This window comes from Heloderma suspectum, chromosome 5 (genome assembly GCF_057233095.1).
Source record: "Heloderma suspectum isolate Gila_16-S chromosome 5, 16-S_ref, whole genome shotgun sequence".
Taxonomy (NCBI): Eukaryota; Metazoa; Chordata; class Lepidosauria; order Squamata; family Helodermatidae; genus Heloderma; species Heloderma suspectum.
This window is the reverse complement of record NC_139462.1, coordinates 113,689,635-113,712,287: the sequence shown is the minus strand read 5'-3', so window position 1 is coordinate 113,712,287 and position 22,653 is coordinate 113,689,635. Positions and strand designations below refer to the sequence as shown.

The following is a 22,653-nucleotide window of genomic DNA, read 5'->3' as shown; positions in this document are numbered from 1 at the left end:
GAAAATCCGATGCTGTAAAGAACAATATTGTTTAGGAACCTGGAATGTCAGATCAATGAAACAAAGTAAGCTGGAGGTGGTCAAACATGAGATGGCAAGATTGAACATCGACATCTTGGGAATCAGCGAACTAAAATGGACAAGCATGGGCGAATTTAATTCAGGCGACCATTATATCTACTACTGTGGGCAAGAATCCCTTAGAAGAAATGGAGTAGCACTCATAGTCAATAAAAGGGTGGGAAAGCAGTACTGGGGTACAATCTCAAAAATGATAGAATGATCCCAGTATGAATCCAAGGCAAACCATTCAACATCACAGTAATTCAAGTCTATGCCCCAACCACTGAGGCCGAAGAAGCTGAGGTTGATCAGTTCTATGAAGACCTACAACACCTTCTAGAACTAACACCAAAAAAAAGATATCCTTTTCATCATAGGGGATTGGAATGTTAAAGTAGGAAGTCAAGAAATCACCGGGATAACAGGCAAGCATGGCCTTGGTGTACAAAATGAAGCAGGACAAAGGCTAACAGAGTTTTGCCAAGAGAACACGCTGATCATAGCAAACACGCTTTTCCAACAGCACAAGAGGCGACTCTACACATGGACATCACCAGATGGTCAATATCGAAATATCAATATCGAGCCGGACATCCTAGAGAGTGAAGTCAAGTGGGCCTTAGGAAGCATTACTAACAACAAAGCTAGCGGAGATGACAGCCTTCCAGCTGACCTATTTAAAATCCTAAAAGATGATGCTGTTAAAGTGCTGCACTCAATATGCCAAGACATTTGGAACACTCAACAGTGGCCACAAGACTGGAAAAGGTCAGTTTACATCCCAATTCCAAAGAAGGGCAATGCCAAAGAGTGTTCAAACTACCACACAATTGCGCTCATTTCACATGCCAGCAAGGTGATGCTCAAAATCCTACAAGCTAGGCTTCAGCAGCATGTGAACAGAGAACTACTGGAAGTACAAGCTGGGTTTCGAAGAGGAAGAGGAACTAGAGATCAAATCGCCAACACTCGCTGGCTGGATCATCGAGAAAGCAAGAGAATTCCAGAAAAACATCTATTTCTGCTTCATTGACTACGCTAAAGCCTTTGATTGTGTGGATCACAACAAACTGTGGCAAATTCTTAAAGAGATGGGAGTACCAGACCACCTTACCTGTCTCCTGAGAAACCTGTAAGAGGATCAAGAAGCAACACTAAGAACCAGACATGGAACAACCGATTGGTTCAAAATTGGGAAAGGAGTACGACAACGCTGTATATTGTCGCCCTGCTTATTTAACTTATATGCAGAGTACATCATGAGAAATGCCAGGTTGGATGAATCACAGGTCAGAATTAAGATTGCTGGGAGAATTATCAACAACCTCAGATACGCAGATGATACCACCCTAATAGCAGAAAGCGAAGAGGATCTAAGGAGCCTCTTGTTGAGGGTGAAAGTGGAGAGTGCAAAAGCTGGTTTGAAACTCAACATTAAAAAAACTAAGATCATGGCTTCTGGCCCCATCACTTCCTGGCATATAGAAGGGGAAGAAATGGAAGCAGTGACAGATTTTATTTTCTTGGGCTCCAAGATCACCGCAGGTGGTGACTGTAGCCATGAAATTAAAAGACGCTTGCTCCTTGGGAGGAAAGCTATGGCAAACCTAGACAGCATAGTAAGAAGCAGAGGCATCAGGTTGCTGACAAAGGTTCATATAATCAAAGCTATAGTTTTCCCAGTAGTAACGTATGGCTGCGAGCTGGACTATAAGGAAGGCTGAGCGCCAAAGAATTGATGCGTTCAAACTGTGGTGCTGGGGAAGACTCTTATGAGTCCCCTGGACTGCAAGGAGGTCAAATCAGTCCATCCAAAAGGAAATCAATCCTGAGTGCTCATTGGAAGGACAGATACTGAAGCTCAAATATTTTGGCCACCTAATGCGAAGAGAAAACTCACTGGAAAAGACCCTGACGCTGGGAAAGACTGAAGGCAAATGGAGAAGGGGACGGCAGAGGATGAGATGGCTAGATAGCATCACCGATGCAATGAATATGAACTTGAGCACACTCCGGGAGAGAGCGGAGGACAGGAAGGCCTGGCGTGCTATGGTCCATGGGGTCACGAAGAGTTGGACACGACTTAACGACTGGACAACAACAATGCTTCACAGAAAAGTGCTTCTCTTTATTTGGGTCCAAAATCTTTCTTTGGGTTCAAAAGAGTGATTTTGTATTTTGGAGTTCAAGCACCTATCTCTTCCTTATAATTAGGTTACTTTTCTATTAGTATCACCAGTTTGCCTTCTGGGAAATGAAGTGTCTTGTAACTGGCCATGCCTATCATGGCATTCATTTTATGAATGAGTACGCCTCTCTATGGCAGCCATTTTGTGAGAGTGCCTGTGACACTTTCAAAATTCCAGATGTGCCCACCAACCCAAAAAAGTTAGGAGCCCCTGCTCTAAGTAAAAAAACTGTTTATTTTATATTGTTTTTCTCTTCCCCCACCACATGCCTCTCAAAGTTTTCCTACTCATCTCCTGTCATTTCTTCTCCCCTTGTTTCATACTTAACTTGTATCCTATCCCCAACTGCAGTTTCTCTCATCCCTCACTCCTGCTGCTTTTACATTCACTTTCTCCTATAATAGTTTCCCGCTCTTAGCCCTTTCCTCTTTATTCCCAGGTTTTAAAAAATAATTATAATTAAAAATATTAGCCTTGATTTCTAAGCAACTCCCACTGCCACACCTGCTGATGCAGTGTGCATGGTGCGCCATGGCACAGGGAGTCAAGCAAAGAGGTACTGGCAGTCTGCAGCGCTGAGAGTTGGCTAAGACCCACTGGTGGATCCTGATCCACAGTTTGAGAAACACTGCCCTAGATAGTGGTTTTCAATCAGTGCTTTTTATATGGATTATACTCTAGGTCAGTGGGGCTGTGTCCTCAGGAGACCTGGTGTTCGTTAATTACCTCAGGATACCTTGACCACCACCGCCATGGCAGGTAAGACACCTTGACCACCACTTCCAACCTTCCCCTACAGTGAACAGGCACAGGGAAATATTCAGTTCAACATGTTCCCAAATCTTCTATAGTGCTAAGGATTCTTTTTGGCAGAGAAATTATGTGGACAAGGGTGTATGAGGGGAAAAAGTTTGAAAACCACTGGTCTAGATAATGCCATTCTTCAACTAAGTAATAATCCTGTTTAAAACAATAAAATATGCTCTGAACTCAAAGCTCCAGAAGAGTACATTTCTGATTATGGTTTAGTAATTTCCTAGAAGATAATGGGTAACTGCCAAAACGTAATATTTCTGCATGGGAAAATGCCCAATAAACTTTGACAACATCACTGCCCCCACCCACAAGCTCTTTTATTACTTTTTTATTGCAGTTCTTCCAAACACACATCTCACTTACCGCTTGGCAGATGCTAGCATTCTTGCTCTGGGTTATGCCTCCAACAAACATCACACATGTCAGGAAAATATGAAAACTTAGGTTAACTAACATATGCCAACTTTTAAGGCTGATCCTGATGACACTGTTAAACAACAAAAGACATAGCAGTATTTCACACAGATGTCCAAAGGTCATTCAACAACACTTATTTTAAAACTACAATCAGGGTCTCATCACCCTTAATCTATGTGGGTCTTTATTATTAAAAGTGAAAAACTTAATACAAAAACTTAAAACATAAAATGGACTCTCCAGGATAGGCATCCTGAGGAATAAAATGTAACTCGGGATAGTGTTATAGGCTAAACCACTGGTTTCCAGACTTCCTTCAGGGAATGCTTTTTACATCAAATGTGTCTGTTAAGGAAACTTTGCTCTTCTTCCACTGTCTTTATGAATTGCAGGGGTGTTAGGATACATTTCAGGGTACATGCTCAATTCACATAATATAGCCTTGGCTATTCAGCCTTAACAAGCTATGTGAACAGAGCATGCCCTAGAACACAGTTAGGACTTCACACTTCTGTGTATTGTAGCAGACGTTAGTAGTAGTAGCAGGCAAGATTTTTTTTTAGCAAAGTTTGTTCACCATTACTGCTCTCTTACTGAAATATCTTTGAAGCTTCCAAACAACCTCTGGCCCCCTGGGTTTCTTCAAACATAGTTTGAGAACGACTGAGCTAGATGATTAGAATCATAGCATAAATTAGGCTCCTAGAAACCTATGCACTACTCTCCATCTAATACTAATATACACTAAGAGACCCACCCCCCTATCAAAAATCGAACTAGGATATATAATATCAAAGTAACGAATTCCACAAAAACTTTACAAATATATATAACAAGTTTTCTATTTTGAATTAGAATTAAAAAACACACTTCAAATAATCACATAGTTAAAAACAATAAAAATATTTATGTGTCCACAGTTTGTTACCTTTGCCCTTGATATGGGTATAATGGAAGTGGTTTATGTGAACCGCCCAGGGAGCTTCAGCTATTGGGTGGTATAGACATGAAATAAATAAATAAATGGAGAATTTATTTTTATCTATTATTATTTTGTTTGATTTTAAATTCTAATTATTCTTAATGTTCATCTTCTATTTATAACAATCAATTTGCATTTTATTTTCAGGTGATAGCACTGTTACATTATTTCACTTTATTTGGTAGATTTGGCTGAGAAGCAGGGTTCTATTTTTGGCTATATTTGTATGTGAGAAATTGTGATTGTGATATTACTAGACCACTGAAGATCAATTTATGGAAGAATGTCTGGTGTTTGTTATGTTATATTCATACTTATTTACTTTGGAGATTAATTAAGCTGCTTGTTTTTAATTTTTGTGGATAAAAGATTTGTTATATGTATTTGTAAAGTGTTCGTGGAATTCATTTATTTATTCATTTGATATTATATATCCCAACTTGATCACTGATTTTTGTTGGGTTTTATTTGCTTTTTTCTTTTCCTCCAGATGTTAGGAATACTGCAGGGATGCAAAAGATAGTACTTAAATAACAGATGCCACAATTTTTTTGGTAAATGGATGTGGACCAGTGACCTGTAAATGGAACAAGTCATTTAAGTGTAGCTTGGAACAACAGGCAACCCTCTCATTCAGAACCGGTGGTACCCCTATGTGTCACAATGTAGCCCAGCTCTAGAAGTTGAAATATATCAAAGGTGGGAATGAATCTGGACCAGATTCTATTGTTATGGGCATGAGCTTACAGTATAACAAAAGATGGCTGATAACAGTGACGTTGAACTGTTGAGTAATGAACTGTCCAACTGACATGATACTGCCTACTAATTTAATATGACTTTCTATATTACCAGTGCAAACTGCTAGTACATACATATAGCAACCTGATTTTGACTCAGAATAAATTCAGAATTATGTTACCTGTGGTGATATATGTAGCTAATTTTGATTATCAAGAGGCATATCAGCAGAATCACAGCAGAGACATAGATAACTGGATGTAGAAGGTCAGCTGACCGGGCATATCCTGTCAAATCCTGACAGGTAAGACAATAACAATACACAGCATTAGTCTAATCAGTGTCTCCATTTGATGTACGGATTATTCATTAGAGATCCAAAAGACTGGGCATAAAAAACAGCATAAAATTTGGGTGCAGCCAGAATTCATCCCTCTTGAGTCTCAGCTTAGCACTTTAAATTCAATAAGGCATACTCGCTCCTCCTGTAGTTCTCAGCTCCATCCCTTAGTCAGGAGTCCCCAGGAGGGGAAATAGTTATGGTAATTGAAGACTGGATCTTAATAAAGATAGAGGGGGAATTATTAAGACTCTATGATCCACTTAGCACAATGCAATAGCCAAATTGAGAAAGCTAATGATTGAGGGGTTGTGACAGACTCCCAAAATTAGAAAGATTAATGTATTTGCCTAAATCCATCCATTTTGATACATCCTTGTCAAAAAGATGACAGCAGAATGTTTATTTTTGTTCCTCCAGGTGGCACAGTTATATTTTACTTGAAGTTGATTACCTCTTTAAATACAAACCAAACAGTAGATAATGTGTTGAATTTTTAAAAAGTAGGTTAGTCCTTTCTACAAAAGCATTAGATGTAATTGTAAGACTCAAAGCATAAGAATATTCAGTTTTGGGATTATAATGATTAAAATACCTACCTACCAGTTTTATTTTATCTTCCCATGTTAAGGGTTTCACAGACCATGGCATCAAATACTAATTTTTTTATTAGAAAAATTACCCACAAACCTGGGAGACCCACTGATACTGAATATCCAAAGACATAACAAAAACCATATTTCATTATAGAACCTGGTTTCTTATGAAGGGTTTGACATGATTTGTCAGAAGTTATTTGCTGTTACACTAACTTTTCAATGTCCAAACTATTTTCCAATTTGTATTTTATCATAATGTCCCTTCTGAGGCATATTAAGACTGAGAAAAGCCTAACTCCTTATAAGTTAGTAACCCACAAATATTTTTACTAACACACCTGCCCACACATTATGATGTCAATTAATTGTAGTGCACTGACAGCCTCACAGGAGAGAGAGAGAGAGAGAGAGAGAGAGAGAGAGAACCCAATTTACAAAGCCTGGGCTGGGAGTTTTGCCCAAGATTACACCAAGATATGACCCTGGATCTCTCATACCCAACCCCTACACAATTTACAGTGCTACATTAACTCTTCCCTTGGCAAGAAGGCACCAACATGTCTTAGATACAGAAATAATCACGGAAGCTTTTCACCTCTGAATACAAAAATTTGGATAAAATTATAACCACACATACCATCAAGACTGCATAGTTACTAAGCGAGTAGCACTGAATAGTAGTGACGTTTTCATCTGAAGAAAGAATGTGGCACCCATCTGATTTCCAGCCTCCTTGTCCATTTAGCAAATCGAAGTCCCACTGTACTGCAATAGCATCTGCTCCATGCGCAATGCGTCGTAACGTCACATTAATCGGAATGTGCTGATGGGGTAGGTTTGAGCCATCTTGTTGGTTAAAAAGGAAGGAAGAAAAATGACATTTCTCTTTATATGTGCTAAAATTAAAGTAATGCCATTTTAAGAGTAAATACAGATACACACCCACATCCATCCATCCATCCATCCATCCATCCATCCATCCATCTATACACACACCCACATACACATAGGGCATACATTTCCTAAGAAAGCAGCACTGGACTGAGGGGTAATTTGCAAGGAACAAACCTATTTTGGTGAGGATAACTGGTGTGACCACGGTGAGACGTTTTCTGTCAGCAGCTAAAGTTGTTGAATTTCCTGTTGTTGGGAAAAGTTTCCCATTGCGGAAAGCAATAAGTTGAAGCTTGTAAACAGTGTCATCTGTTGGCCTGATTTCTCTTTTGTGCTTTTGTGAAAAAAGAGCAGGTGGCAATTGTATAGAGGCCTCCACAATAGTGTTCTGCAAAACAAGCAAGTAAAGTGAAGCAAAAGACATTTCCTGTGTGTCATCTCTGCTTTGATACGCTGCTTTCTCTGTCCACCAGCGTTGAGTTTTCCTTCCTCAATATGTGCTAGGGGTGGCCTGCTTAGCTTTACAAGGAGAAGCTTCCATGTGGTTGATTCACCATGCGCTGACTGTAATGCCTAGTACAGTCTGACATGCAAATACTCAAGCACATGAGGAGGTTTCACACATGTACCAGATGTTTCTAGACATTTCCATACAAATTGGTGTGTGTGTAGGGGGTTGGGGTAGTGGAGAGGTCCATCTGGCTAAGGTAATGTGGAACATTTTGCCAGAGCTGTGCTTCCAAACGCTTTGTAGGAAGGAAGGAAGGAAGGAAGGAAGGAAGGAAGGAAGGAAGAAAGTTCTTAACCCAAATGTTAAACCAGGGGTCCATAAATAGTTCTTGAGCTTGGTAATAAATTATTCATTCTAACTAGACAGTGGAAATTAGGATTCTGTGTTAAGCCCCCTGGAAAATGGGAGGATACGATGGGGACGGGGACGGGTGGCAAAACAAAAACACATTAAAAAAACCCATTAAAAGGCTTTTCTCTGTATTTGGCTTCAAGGGAAAAAGAAGCAGCTGCCATTGCAAGCATTTCATTCTCTTGAATCCTCACTAAACAGTCTGGGGGCCAAACAGTGGTCTGACTTGAAATAACCCCCCCAATTGCCACCCGATTGTTGGGGGTGGGTTGTTGAGGCAACCCTAGTGGGAATATATAACAAATGCCTCTAGACATGTCCCTCCCAGGCTCTAGAAAATAAACAGTGTCCCCACTTCCCTAGAGAATATACTATTCATATCTAGAGAACACAGACTCCAATCACGGTTTTTCCCAACTCAAATCAAGCAGCTTTTCACAATTAAAATACTTCCCCCATAACATTTCAACTTTGTTGCCATAGGCAGGCTCTTCATTTTTTGCACCCACCCCAAATCATGACTTCATTTATGTCAGGGAAGAAGCTGGTTTGTTAATTTTGGCTTCCTCTAACTGTTGTGTGGTGTTAGGTCCGAACCCAGTATCCAGGCTTAATCCTGGTTCACTGCATTGCTCTGTCCCTGTCACCCATCCAGCTACAGAGACATGAGGAAAGAATGTCTCAAAAACAAAATTGTTCACATGGTTAAGAGACTCTTGCTGGTGCTTTCACAGACCTCTTCCTTCCCTATCCCCTTTCTCACTGACATGCTCTGACTTCTCAGTTCAGTTGCCTATCTCTGTAGCAGCCTTGTGAGGATTTTTTTAAAGGGACTGCAAGCACTTTAATCAATATCTAACAACGGATCTATGTTAAAAGCACATCTTTTGCTCTTAGCAAGCTACAGGTGGGGCCTGTAACAAAATGCTGAAGTGTATGTAGCCTATTTCCTAAAAGGAATGCTCCTGTTCAGGGTTCCAGCTAGCTATTCTCTGCAAGCAGGGCATTCACTGCACTCCTCGCTACACTCCATTTTTCTTTCCCAATGGTCACTTTACATTCTGTAGCTACTAAGCATTCTCAGTCCTCTTTGATTTTTTGTTTTGTTTTTTTGTACTTTTGCAAACCTTGAGGTTCTCCAGAGCATGCCAAAACCTCTCTCGTTTCTTAGTGGCCCCACTTTGGTTACAATCCTGGTGGCATTCACCAGCTGAGTTTGCCATTAGACAGGAAGTGATGCCAACAGTTCAACAGATCCAACTGCAGTTTTGTATCCTAAGGATACTGTTGTTATGCTGAACAGCTAAATGGAATCTTCACAGTGTGTGTGTGTGTGTGCGCACGCGCGTGCCCATGAATACCAAATGCTGGGGGCAATCAAGTTTATGTCCTGCTTCTGTACTGCCTAGAGGCATCAAGCTGGCTGCTGTTGGAAACTGAATTCTCAACTAGATGGATCTCTTCCGGATCCCTGAAAGATGTTCTTATATTTTAAAATTTAGACACGTTTCAAGGGTTGCCAGATTCAAGTAAACGTCCACATCTTCCTACGAATTAGGGAAATATTCTTTAGATGTAAAGCAATGAACTGAAAGTAGAAACTGCAAGTTATCACTCACCCCACTTCCAAGATTGCTGGTTGTAGAAGAGGGGATAAATTAGTGGTGCGGTCTCTTAAAATATTTTAAGGAGTTCTTTTGGCAATTAAATTGTGCTTCTGATCTTTCTGACTTTCTCCTTTAGTACACATTTGACATCAATACAAAGTACTTTCTGTAGCATTAATTCATAAACCACTTTACACAGATTCTGTATATCCAGGAAAATTAAGTGATAAAGCTATTCCTGGGCTGCACCACTTAAGCCTGCAGGGGGGAAAAACTTACTACATGAAAAAAAACTAGCATTTGGGGGAATGGGTCCAGCCTAGCCTTCTCCTGGACAAATTTAACGTGCACTGTTCTTTGTTTTTTGCATGGGTATCAAACATTCCACTCCCTACCTGCAACATGAAATAGCAAAGTTCCCCCACCCCAAAAGCTACATCGCTTGATTCTGCTGAATGTGCAAACTGCCTCACAAACACACACACACCTTAAGTGCTAGGCTTGACAATGTATTTGAGACATTGCACTTAAAGCCCAGTTGCTTATCAAGACTTCCATCCAAATCTCTTCGCCCATAGTCAGGCAGCCCTGGGCGGTCAGTTGCAGCCACCTTCTGGAACACAGTGCAGGTCATCCCAGTGAAGCCAGAACCTTTTATTACATAAGCTTCCATGGCAATATTTGGAGAATACTGTAGAAATAAAACATAAAATGCTGTGTTGAAGATGCAATCATTGACCTTCATATGTTATATAAACATCAGAAAAGTATCTTTAAAAATCGATACAGTGACTGGCTAGAATACATAATTCACTTTCAAAATTCCAAATATTCTAACCCTGACTTATACAGCTCCCACTAAAAAATGGAATTTGAGTTTAAAAAGAAAAACACTATTATTAAAATAAAGTAATGCCTATCAATGAATAAAAAAGGTGCCAATTCCTACCGTTGAATAAACCTGAGCCCCATTAGCTAGCCGGTACGTAGCAATCCTTTGCAAGCACTGTACAATTCTAGTACATGCTTTAGCTTCCCTCTGTGCCATCCACAATATGTGTTCATCAGCTAGCATTATATTACTTGCAATATCAACCATCACATCGCCAAGCTAGTAGAAGAAAGAGAGCAAAAGCATTGACATCTGTGTCTACGTAGTTCTTCAAATATATATTTTGTTCTCCATTCCCACCCTGAAGCAAATCTCTGATCTTTTTTTATTGTGTTTTCTCCCACCCTTCCTCCAAGGAGGCCAGTACATGGGTCCTCCCTCCCCCACTTTACATTTACATTACTGATTTAGGAACGAACAGAAGTAGCAAAAACACCTATTAAAATCTTGTTAATTTACATTAATAAGTTGTAGAGTAATAAACCCTCTTTCCGATTTGCAAGGTAACTCCTCATCATACCCACAATTCTGTTTAAGATATATTACTTACTGTTTAAGATATATTATTTATATCTAATGTGTCTATTTCTGTGCCGCATGCATTTCTATTTTTAATGGCTGTGTTTTAGTTTCTCATCTCTGTTCATGGACATTTTCATATACAGATTTTGTTCTCCCTGTTTCCCCAAGCATACAGGAGTTCTCATGCTCATAGTTAGTTCTTCAGCTGCAGTACACTGCCATGGACTAGAGATCAGGTTTCTGCCCTGATGAAATGTAATACCTAATAATAGTTTGTCATCATATCTGTCCATTTCACTTGTAACCTGAACTAAGGAAGCTTTTGTTATACTCCTGGTGCAACAATGCATAACATAGGCCTGCCTGACATAATAATAAAGGCATGAAAGAAATTTGCATTTGTAGAAACAGAACTGGAAATTTAAGATACTCTGATGTATGTTTGTTTGGTTTGGTTTTTCTATTAAATAGTCAGACAGCGGGAAAATAGAATTTAAAGGGCAATTTTCTTGCTTATACTGCTATAGAAATAAACTTAAAAATGTATGCCTCGTGAAATCTGAAAGCCTGAGCAGGTGGAAGGGAGCTGCGCAGAATGTTGAGGGATCAAGTGGTGGGGATTCAGTGTTCCATATAGTTTGTTGTTTCTCTTGCATGGGTAGTATAGGGGTCCCCAACCTTTTTGGACCTGTGGGGACATTTGGGAAATTGAGAAATTGCTATGGGCACCATCACAAAATGGCTCCCATGGAGAATGTGGCTAGTCCTATAATGGCTGCCATGGGGCCTGGCTAGTCAAAAGATGGTGGGGGGAGAAATAGCAAGGGTAGAGGCTGGGAGGGTGGGAATAGCAATGCAAAGCGGTATCGGGGAGAGAAAGAGCAAGGCTAGAGGCTGGAAGCGGGGAGAAACAGCGAGGTAAAGGGGTGTGTGGGAGAAGAAGAACAAGGACTGGAGCTAGGAAAAGACACAAATAGTGAGGAAAGGGGTTACAGGAAGAGAAATAGCGAGGCTAGAGTCTGGGAGTGGAGAGAGAGAGCGCGCACAAAGTGGAAAGGTCTGCGTGGAATGAAGAAGCTTGGGTTGGGCCAGGAAGCAACTCTTTCCTTCTCTTCCTGTTCACTGAATAGGTAATCAGTGGCAGGTTCAGGAACAGGAAGGAGAACCTGGTGCCCTAATGTGTTTGAAGGTTTTTATTAAAAATACATTCTTGAAGGGGCAGGGAGTGGAGAGCTTTGTGGGCACCACTGGAAGTCCCTGTGGGCACCGTGCTGGAGACCCCTGGGCTAGTATGAGCAAATTATAAATTTTTGCCTATTTAAAAGAAATCTACCCCTTCCCAAATTTTTCAGTTTGTCCCAAAATCAAGTTTCTCCTGTGCTTTCATCATCTCTCTATGGAGGAAATCAAGGGAGGAATAAAATATATTGAGGACGTCATTAGGAAGTAATAGATGCAGAAAACCCGCTGAAGCTAAGGAAGTTCCAATTCAGTCAGGATGGAACATCACATGAGAACCCTGGCTTGGATCCAGAGTATTGCTCATGGAAGAGTATTTGCTTGTCCCCTACTCCTCTCCACTGCAGCCACTAGTGATTCCAGAAGAGCCTCTCCAACGGGTCAGTCTCTGAATAGTGGGATGGGGGTTAGGGGGCCTCTAGCGGAGGGGAGATATTGCCCAAAATAGAGCAGAGGCACCTTGCATGAGCAGATCCCTCCAGAGAGACTTTTCAGGGGATGCAGGTGGCTACAGGGTGGAGGAGAGGACAAGCAGAGCAGAGGGAGGAAGGAGCAGCCAGGCACCCTCCATTTTGCCTGGATGCATCTTTCCTTCCTCACTACCAACTGCTACTCCTGAGGCCATCAAAGGACAGAAAGCAGGAGTCCTTCCACTATGTTCAGATCCAACTTTGCTGACCTGTGCAACTAAGAACCTAGTGCCTGCATTTGTTTTTCTTTTTCCCCTCCTCCTTCTAAATCCCCTTTCCTTTTGTGTTATGTATTTTAGATCGTAAGCCTGCAGGCAGGTACTGTCTTATTTCTTAACTTTGTAAGGTGCTCTGGGAGGCTTTTTGGTTAAAAGATGGGATAAAGATGCTTTAAAGAAAGAAAGAAAGAAAGAAAGAAAGAAAGAAAGAAAGAAAGAAAGAAAGAATCCTCCTGCAAATTTCCTTCAGCTCATGGTACTCAGGATCCAAGCCCCTATGTATGCCACCCTGAACTCTCTAGGAAGGAAGATGGGATAAAAGTGTGCACTCTACATTCTGAAAAGTGGAGACTGCTTTGGTCACCTTGGTGGATGATCTACGCTGGGAGCAGGGGGAGTATGTCCCTGTAAGTTCTGCAGGACCTTTCGGCAGCTTTCAATACCACAAACCAGGGTATTCTTCTGAGATGTCTGTCTGAGGTGGGATTGGGAGGCACTGTTATACAGTGGCTCTGGTCTTTTTTGGAGGGGTAATCTCAGAAAGTGGTGATGGGGGTTCCTGTTCAACGCTGTGGTGTCCCTCAGGGTTTCATCTTATCCCCATGCTATTTAACATATATATACAACTGCTGGTAGAGACTGTCCAGAGCTTTGGAGTTATTGGAGGGTTATTTCCCCCTCTAACAAACCATGCTGCTCGGGTTTGGATGACAAGACAAACCGTGCCTGGGCTGCGACTATGAAAATTGTGCCTGGCACATGCTGTGATTTAAATAAGCCACGGGGCCTTATTTTGATCATGCAAACCGGCCCAATGTGCACTGACAGAAACACCTGTGTAGGCACAATAAATGTTATTTCCACAAAAAGTGGGAAGCGGCTCTAGGCAATGAATTATGTTACCATACAATTTTAGGTTCCAATTTTTAGCAGAAATACTCTTTCATTACAGCTGGATACAGCGAGAGCAATTCATTAATCTTTATTTTCACTTCCAGGTAAACTATTTAATATACTGAACATTTATACTAAACAGAAAGCTAGCACACTTGAATTTTTTAATCGCTCAGCAAAGCAAGACATAACTAAATATTCACTAAGTAATTAATATTCACTAAGTAATATTAAAAATACACTGTCTATTACCAGATTTACACTACTAGGACAAACACTGCTCATGAATTTCTGTCTGGCGTTTTTATAGCTTTTATTGCCTTCAAGCAGTGGCAGAACAGTGTCAGATTGTGTCAATCTGAACCTCATACATAACAGCAGGGAAAAAATCATCCTTCTAATTCAATAAATCATCCAGTAATCCACAGACCATACATACTTCAGGTCACATTAAATCAGTCACTAAGGCTGCAATCCTATACACATTTATCTGGGAGTAAGTCCCATTGGGCACAATGGGACTTACCCCTAAGTAGACACATACAGGATTGCACTGTTAACGAATTACTTGGGTTGTTCCACAAATCCTCTATGAAATTGTAATGCTACAGATCTTGCAAATATAATTTTTTAGAATTGTTCTTTATGATTTTTAATGAAATTTCTAGGATACTTTTTAATTTCTTTGTAGATGTTCAATGCACTATGGTCTCCAACATTCCACCATGTCTAAACAGGAAGATAAATAATGTTCTACAGTGAAATGGAAAACATTTTACCATAGGCAGATATTTACCCTTAAAAGCTATTGAAAACTACTCTAATTGAGTTGCTCTGTATAAATTGTTAGAAGATTTCAAAGAAAATGGTTTGGAAATTATTTGACAGTATAGCTTAGCTTTAGCAAGGATGTTTTGAAAAAAGATACGTTGAATGATAAAGAATTACCTCTTTGTACTTTTCAGCAAATCGGCCAAATTTTTCTATCATTTCAGCTACAAAAATAACATCCATTTTGTCAGAAAAGTTTGCTGCTTCAACAGTATAAGCTAACAGCTGTCGAGCTGTTGCTACAGCGTTAGTGAGGTTCAGGGGCATCTGTAAAGTGCACAAAACATTGTATAAATGACATAACCCAAACAAATCAAAGTGTTTAAGCAATTCAAATTAGAGTCAACCATAAAGGCATATATTTATGAATTTCAAAGCATGCTGATTTAGTCTACCTATAAGTACTGTATTAAAAAGCTAGGCAAAATCTGATTTTCTAAAACCTCAGGAAGGGCAAGGATTAATAATAATCCCCTCACCCATCATAACACTAACTATCCTGTGGATATTTTATTTTAGTAAAAATAACTTTACTAAACCAAACTGATCCTAGAGAATATGATATAAGCAGCAAATAAGCTGAATGTATCGAACAATATCTGATATTTTATTGAACAAGAATATAAGCTTGTATGTGATGAGGAATTCTTCAGGTAGAAAGAACAAACAACTTCTGATACTTCATATAGTTGTAAAACCTTTAGCATTCAAAAATATAATGAGCAACAGGTATTTTCAGCCTGTTATGACTAGGGATGGATGGATCAGTCTATTTTTCATGTCATTTTCACATGTGTTCATTATTAAGTGTGCCCTGTTACCACATCAACATGTGATTTATTTATTTTTCAAAACACGACCACAACACCAAGATATTCTTACTAATATAAACTACTTAGAAGGTGACCTGAGGATAAATAAATTTTATCTGCTGGCCTACTCAAAATGGGGCCACAAACATCCCTGGGAGTGACAGTATGTCATGGCATCCCATCTCCCCCAGGGGCATTTGTAAAAATAAAACTAAAAATGTTGCAAGAATATACTGACTTTTCAGACCTTCCTTTCCCACTGCAGCCCCCCAACCCAGAAAAGCTGCTCTTGAAGGTCAAATAACCACGTGGGACAGAATTTGATACAGCATAAGGGATTGCATCTGGAAGAAGAAATCAACAACCTATCCCAAGTAATCTACACAGAAGTTACTTAGATGCACACAAAGGGCAATGCAGTTCCCAGCATAATCCTTTAAATAATCAACACATGTTCTGCTGTAAGTTTACATGAAAATCTCTTTATATGAAAGAACTTATTTCTAACAATTTCACAAAAGATATGGGGAAAGCATGAGTAACCTGATTAAACATATACAGGACTCGTGTGGCATCATTTGCATACTGGCAGCGAGAGTAATCCTCTCCAGCCCAGAATCCTCCCCTATCACATCTGCGCCAAGCTCTTTTCTCATCCTGAGAGTTGCCAGTATATATTCCACTGCCAGCCGAGTAACGAGTGCACAGGAGGTATGCAGTAATGCCTGCCAATGTTCGGGGCCACCTAAAGAGTTGAAGGAAAAAAATTAAACAAATTTACACAGCTACTGTGAAAAAAACATTAGTAAACAGAAGAATTAAGGACTACACTACAACAAAATGAGAGATACTTCAGATCTACATAATCTCTGTGGAATACAGAAAAAGTATCTTTGGCTAGACCTCAGAATTGTCATGCTGTCTGTGTTTATAGACTCCTTCACAAGTGTGTGTGTGTGTGTGTGTGTGTGTGTGTAATATATCCCCAATTGCTAGAGAAGTAATTACATGCATCTTTCCTCAAACGGATTTGTTCACTGTTGTGGGAATAATTCCAAACTAACCTTCGGTGCAGAGAAACAACGTCCCCTGCAGAATACTTGACAATATGCCTATATATGAGAGGTCAGCAACTGGTCCTTTAATTGCCAAACCCAGAGGCAGAAGAGGGGTTGGGTAGATAGTCATGTGTGGCAATGGACTTGGGAAGACATTCTGAGAGCTGAGGGAGACAGCCTTGGCCAATGTGGTTCTCCAAGAAAGATAGTTGTTGACCAGGGTATATACTTTTCTCATGTGTTAGCTTCATAGGAAATCATAACACTTTCTATTGGCCAGAACCAGAACATAAAGATTGAACAAAAATGAGGTCTTCAGACAGTGCTTTCACAGGTCCCAGATGATCCACAGGCCATTGCTCAGAGAGGCAACACACCTGCAAGAACCTTGCCTGACACAGCAAGCTGCTTTTTAAACTTGGAGGGTGTTTGGGGGGACAAAGGTATGTGTGCTCAGTATTAATTAGGGAGACTTGCTTGCAACCTCAAGAGCAGTAGGAGGAGGATGTTCTGAGCACAAATTAAAATGACATTGGGTGGAATCCAGATTTAGGCACAAGATCTAGGCTGCCAGAAGCAGACTTCCCCATACCCTCTTTCCCATGGCAGCCCCTCCAGATGCTAAAAAGAGGATTAGAGGATCCTGCTAACTGGGGTGGGTTGCAGGCCGGGGGCAACGGGAGATCCTCCAAAATTGGGTGGAGGTACTTTCCATGAGTGGAGTTCCACTCACAGCAAATGTCTCTATCTGATTTTTCCCTTCCCCCACCCCAGAGTCCATCTCATTCAGCAGGGTGCCCTGACCCTCTGTGTAGCATTTTCAGGGGCAGAGGGGCTGCCATGGGGAGGAAAGGGTGGTTAAATTCACTTCCCTTAGTCTAGTTGCTGGTGGTCAGACAAGTGACACTTGATTTTAACTGAAAAGAATTTTATCAAGAAAGTATTCACAGTACATTGGCAAAGAACAACAGATTATATTTAAAAAAGTTTCCTTGGAATTAAGCAGTTCTTTAAGACCCTTTTTTGTTGGGTAAGATATATTTATCTTATTCTTCTATCATCTTTGCAGTAATTTAATACAAGTGAAATAAGACAGTACTGTAATTCAAGTCACAATAATAAACTGTACTTGTCAAATAGAGTATCAAACACTTTGACTTCTCTCAGAACTGGGACAAACATTATTCAAGGGATTATGTTAAAGAGCTTAAAACCCCTGTGGAAAATATGTTTAATCTCTCAATGCCATAACACAGAAACTTAATTTAATTACTTGACCATTGAAGAAGTACACATCTTTGCCCTCACATCTTTTTGTTTAATAAACGAAAGGACAGTCAGACAAAGCAAAGTGTAACAATGAAGGTAATCAGAGGTAACATGAGCTATCTGAAACAGTTCCTTTAAAAATTTAAGTCTGCAATCCTATGCGCATATATTTGGTTGGGAGTAATTCCCACTGAACCATTATGACTTACTTTCGAACAAGTATGCATAGGATTACACTGAAAATCAATGTGACTTCAGAGAGGCACCAGTTCCCCATCCCCTTTTTTTTGCTTTAGAAGACTGTAACGCATTTTCATCTGTATATAAAATTAGGGTGCCATCCTATCCTCTTTTGCCAAGACGGGCAATTTCGCCTGTATTCGAAGCAGGCGGGGAGCAGGAGGGAAGGAGCCTGGAGATCCAATGTCTCCTCCCCTCCCCAGGTCTGCCCCCTTTCCCCCGTCTCCACGCCCCGTTTCCAAGCACAGAGAGAACTGCGCTGGCTGTGAGGGGGCGGGGAGTGGGGTTTCTGGGAACCGAGGTGGGAGCCCTAGCTATGGTGGCCATAGGACTGCTCCCACCACATCTTCATTATCAATTATGTGCAGAAGTGCCCTGGTGGAAATTGCCAAATTGAGACATATTTATTCCCAAATCATGTAACGGTCTACCTGAGGCGACACAACCCCTTCTTCTACCTACTTCCTCCCTTCCTCCCAGCCACACAACCCCAAAATAGTTGTGAATGGAGACCTCACAGAACCTGATATTATTTTTCTGGGGGGAAATACTTGTGTTTTTCTCTTTTGGATCTAAAAGCACTGAGCAAGTGATTCTCAATGAAGCAACATGCAAGTTTAGCTAAAGTACTCAATGAGCCTCTTCCAACATTCTACAGAAAATGTTTATGGTGAGGAATTTAAGGCTAGTCTTTCCATTAAGTTCAACACCTTACAGGTCTGCCTTTCTTTCTTGACCCACTGTTCTCTCAACTACTATTTCTTCCAGGGTGTTTGCCTGTGAATGACTGAAACTACCAGTTTAACCATCTTATTGGATATAAATCTTTTAATTCCATTCTGTATGTAAGCCCTCAAGACAGATTCCATTTATCATTGAAAATCAATGGTAACATCGGAAAACACTCATGTGTTTATTGTATTTTGGTACTTGTCTTAAAATCCAAGAGACTATTTATAATATTGATTTATTATTCTAAACCTTTACAATGTTATTAATTGCACTTCAGCATGGACAACTTTAAAAACTAAAAAAGGGCAACCAAAATGATCAAGGAATTGGAACACCTTCTGCCTTCTCTATGAAGGAAGGGTAACACATTTGGGAGTTTCAAAGTATGGATAAAAGACTAAAAGGAGGGAGACAATAAAGCTTTATACAATTATGGAGAGGGTGGGGTGAAAAATGGGAAAGATTTTTTCTTCTTTGCATACAATACTAGAACTTAGGAATCATTCAGTTAAACTGATGGCCAGTACATTCAGATCAGGAACACTGTGAAGGTTCATTATTGGCTTGGTATGACAGAGGCCCCCGTCATGGATCACTGCCTTGTTGTGGCGAAGGGGCTTGCGTAACTCAGTGAAGCCATAAGCTATGCTGTGCAGGGCCACCCAAGATGCACAGGTCATGGCAGAGAGTTCTGACAAAATGTGGTCCACTGGAGAAGGAAATGGCAACCCACTCCAGTATTCTTGCCAAGAAAACCCCATGGAACGTATCACAAGGCTAAAAGAGATGACGCTGGAAGATGAGCCCCTCAGGTCGGAAGGTGTCCAATATACTACTGGGGAAGAGCAGAGGGAATTTCCAAGTAGCGCCAGAAAGAGTGAAGCAGATGGGCCAAAGACAAAAGGACACTCAGCTGTGGATGTGTCTGGTGGTGAAAAGAAAATCCGATGCTGTAAAGAACAATATTGTTTAGGAACCTGGAATGTCAGATCAATGAAACAAGGTAAGCTGGAGGTGGTCAAACATGAGATGGCAAGATTGAACATCGACATCTTGGGAATCAGCGAACTAAAATGGACAAGCATGGGCGAATTTAATTCAGGCGACCATTATATCTACTACTGTGGGCAAGAATCCCTTAGAAGAAATGGAGTAGCACTCATAGTCAGTAAAAGGGTGGGAAAAGCAGTTGTTGTTGTTCAGTCGTTCAGTCGTGCCATGACCTGTCCATCTTGGGTGGCCCTGCACGGCATAGCTTATGGCTTCACTGAGTTACGCAAGCCCCTTCACCACAACAAGGCAGTGATCCATGAAGGGGGGGAAAAGCAGTACTGGGGTACAATCTCAGAAATGATAGAATGATCTCAGTATGAATCCAAGGCAAACCATTCAATATCACAGTAATTCAAGTCTATGCCCCAACCACTGAGGCCGAAGAAGCTGAGGTTGATCGGTTCTATGAAGACCTACAACACCTTCTAGAACTAACACCAAAAAAAGATGTCCTTTTCATCATAGGGGATTGGAATGCTAAAGTAGGAAGTCAAGAAATCACCGGGATAACAGGCAAGCATGGCCTTGGTGTACAAATTGAAGCAGGACAAAGACTAATAGAGTTTTGCCAAGAGAACACGCTGATCATAGCAAACACGCTTTTCCAACAGCACAAGAGGCGACTCTACACATGGACATCACCAGATGGTCAATATCGAAATCAGATTGATTATGTCCTTTGCAGCCAAAGATGGAGAAGCTCTATACAGTCAGTCAAAACAAGACCTGGAGCTGACTGTGGCTCAGATCATGAGCTTCTTGTCGCAAAATGTCAGCTTAAATTGAAGAACGTAGGGAAAACCACTAAACCATTCAGGTATGACCTAAATCATATCCCTTATGAATATACAGTGGAGGTGAGGAATAGATTTCAGGGATTAGACCTGAGAGACAGAGTGCCTGAGGAACTATGGACGGAGGTCTGTCACATTGTTCAGGAGGCAGCAACTCAATCCATCCCAAAGAAAAAGAAATGCAAGAAAGCCAAGTGGCTGTCTGATGAAGCTTTAAAAGTAGCTGAAGAAAGAAGGGAAGCAAAAAGCAAGGGAGAAACGGGAAGATATAGCCAACTGAATGCAGAGTTCCAGAGAATAGCAAGGAGAGACAAGAAGGCCTTCTTCAATGAACAATGCAAAGAAATCGAGGAAAACAACAGCATGGGAAAGACTAGAGATCTTTTCAAGAAAATTGGAGATCTCAAGGGAACGTTTTGTGCAAAGACGGGCATGATAAAGGACAAAGAAGGCAGGGACCTAACGGAAGAAGCAGATGAGATTAAGAAGAGGTGGAAAGAATACACAGAAGAACTATACAGGAAAGATCTGAATGTCCCTGATAGCCATGACAGTGCGCTCACTGAACTTGAGCCGGACATCCTCGAGAGTGAAGTCAAGTGGGCCTTAGGAAGCATTCCTAACAACAAAGCTAGTGAAGATGACAGTATTCCAGCTGAGCTATTTAAAATCCTAAAAGATGATGCTGTTAAAGTGCTGCACTCAATATGCCAAGACATTTGGAACACTCAACAGTGGCCACAAGACAGGAAAAGGTCAGTTTACATTCCAATTCCAAAGAAGGGCAATGCCAAAGAGTGTTCAAACTACTGTACAATTGTGCTCATTTCACATGCCAGCAAGGTTATGCTCAAAATCCTACAAGCTGGCTTCAGCAGCATGTGAACCGAGAACTACCGGAAGTACAAGCTGGGTTTCGAAGAGGCAGAGATCAAATCGCCAACTTTCGCTGGATCATGGAGAAAGCAAAAGAATTCCAAAAGAACGTCTATTTCTGCTTCATTGACTACACTAAAGCCTTTGTGTGGATCACAACAAATTGTGGCAAATTCTTAAAGAGATGGGAGTACTAGACCACCTTACCTGTCTCCTGAGAAACCTGTACGAGGGTCAAGAAGCAACAGTAACAGTAGTAACGTATGGCTGTGAGAGCTGGACTATAAGGAAGGCTGAGCGCCGAAGAATTGATACTTTCGAACTGTGGTGCTGGAGAAGACTCTTACAAGTCCCCTGGACTGCAAGGAGGTCAAATCGGTCAATCCTAAAGGAAATCAATCCTGACTGCTCATTGGAAGGACAGATATTGAAGCTGAAGCTCAAATATTTTGGCCACCTAATGTGAAGAGAAAACTCCCTGGAAAAGACCCTGATGCTGGGAAAGATTGAAGGCAAAAGGAGACGGGGACGGCAGAGGATGAGATGGCTAGATAGCATCACCAATGCAATGAATATGAACTTGAGCACACTCCAGAAGAGAGCGGAGGACAGGAAGGCCTGGTGTGCTATGGTCCATGGGGTCACGAAGAGTTGGACACGACTTAATGACTGAACAACAACATGACAGAGGCATCTAATAGTGGGTTAACTCCCTACGTAGTGCCCAGGAAAAGCAGGGATCATATGACCTAAATCTTGGTTCAACACTCGATTCCAAATGACTCCACCTCCAGTTCCATCTATGGCTGTACTTGAGACACAGTGTAATTGGAAATGTCCTTAGTTCTGGTGAGGAAGAGTTAGGATGGAGAGAGAGGAGGAATTCCCCACCCAATAAGAAGCAAACCAGGCAGAAACTAGAGCATGAGCTAGAAGTGATACATTGAGAAAAACTCCTGAATTTGGCTCAGCTATGTGTAACTCAGCCACCCATCAGAATAGGGTGTGGTCTGAATGCCTGTCACAAACCAGAAGCAACCTTCACATTAAGCGTCCAATGTTTGGTTCTGTGTTTGGTGTAAGGGACGCATCCTTAACTAGTTAAGTGTGCCTTAACTAACCCGACACCTAGGATGGGGGGAAAAAATATAAGAGCTGAGACAATGATGGGGGGCGAATGTGCTGTAGCACCTTTTCCCCAAAGGCTGCCTCTGCAGATACAAAGGTATCTAACCTGTAGTGT

The 22,653-nt window shown here is 41.0% G+C and overlaps 1 protein-coding gene across 5 annotated transcripts in view; it reads right to left on the bottom strand.

The window, feature by feature from the left end:
• ADGRA3 (adhesion G protein-coupled receptor A3) overlaps nucleotides 1–22,653 on the bottom strand; it is a 78,737-nt gene that overhangs the window by 16,799 nt on the left and 39,285 nt on the right. For all 5 annotated transcript variants that reach the window (XM_084857018.1, XM_084857020.1, XM_084857023.1 and 2 more), the window contains 8 exons: nucleotides 15,932–16,133; nucleotides 14,694–14,843; nucleotides 10,460–10,621; nucleotides 9,998–10,201; nucleotides 7,216–7,429; nucleotides 6,785–6,993; nucleotides 5,390–5,505; nucleotides 3,432–3,555 (listed from right to left, as the gene is read on the bottom strand). In XM_084857018.1, coding sequence (XP_084713144.1) covers nucleotides 3,432–3,555; nucleotides 5,390–5,505; nucleotides 6,785–6,993; nucleotides 7,216–7,429; nucleotides 9,998–10,201; nucleotides 10,460–10,621; nucleotides 14,694–14,843; nucleotides 15,932–16,133 — 1,381 coding nt within the window. The remainder of the gene's footprint in view (nucleotides 1–3,431; nucleotides 3,556–5,389; nucleotides 5,506–6,784; nucleotides 6,994–7,215; nucleotides 7,430–9,997; nucleotides 10,202–10,459; nucleotides 10,622–14,693; nucleotides 14,844–15,931; nucleotides 16,134–22,653) is intronic.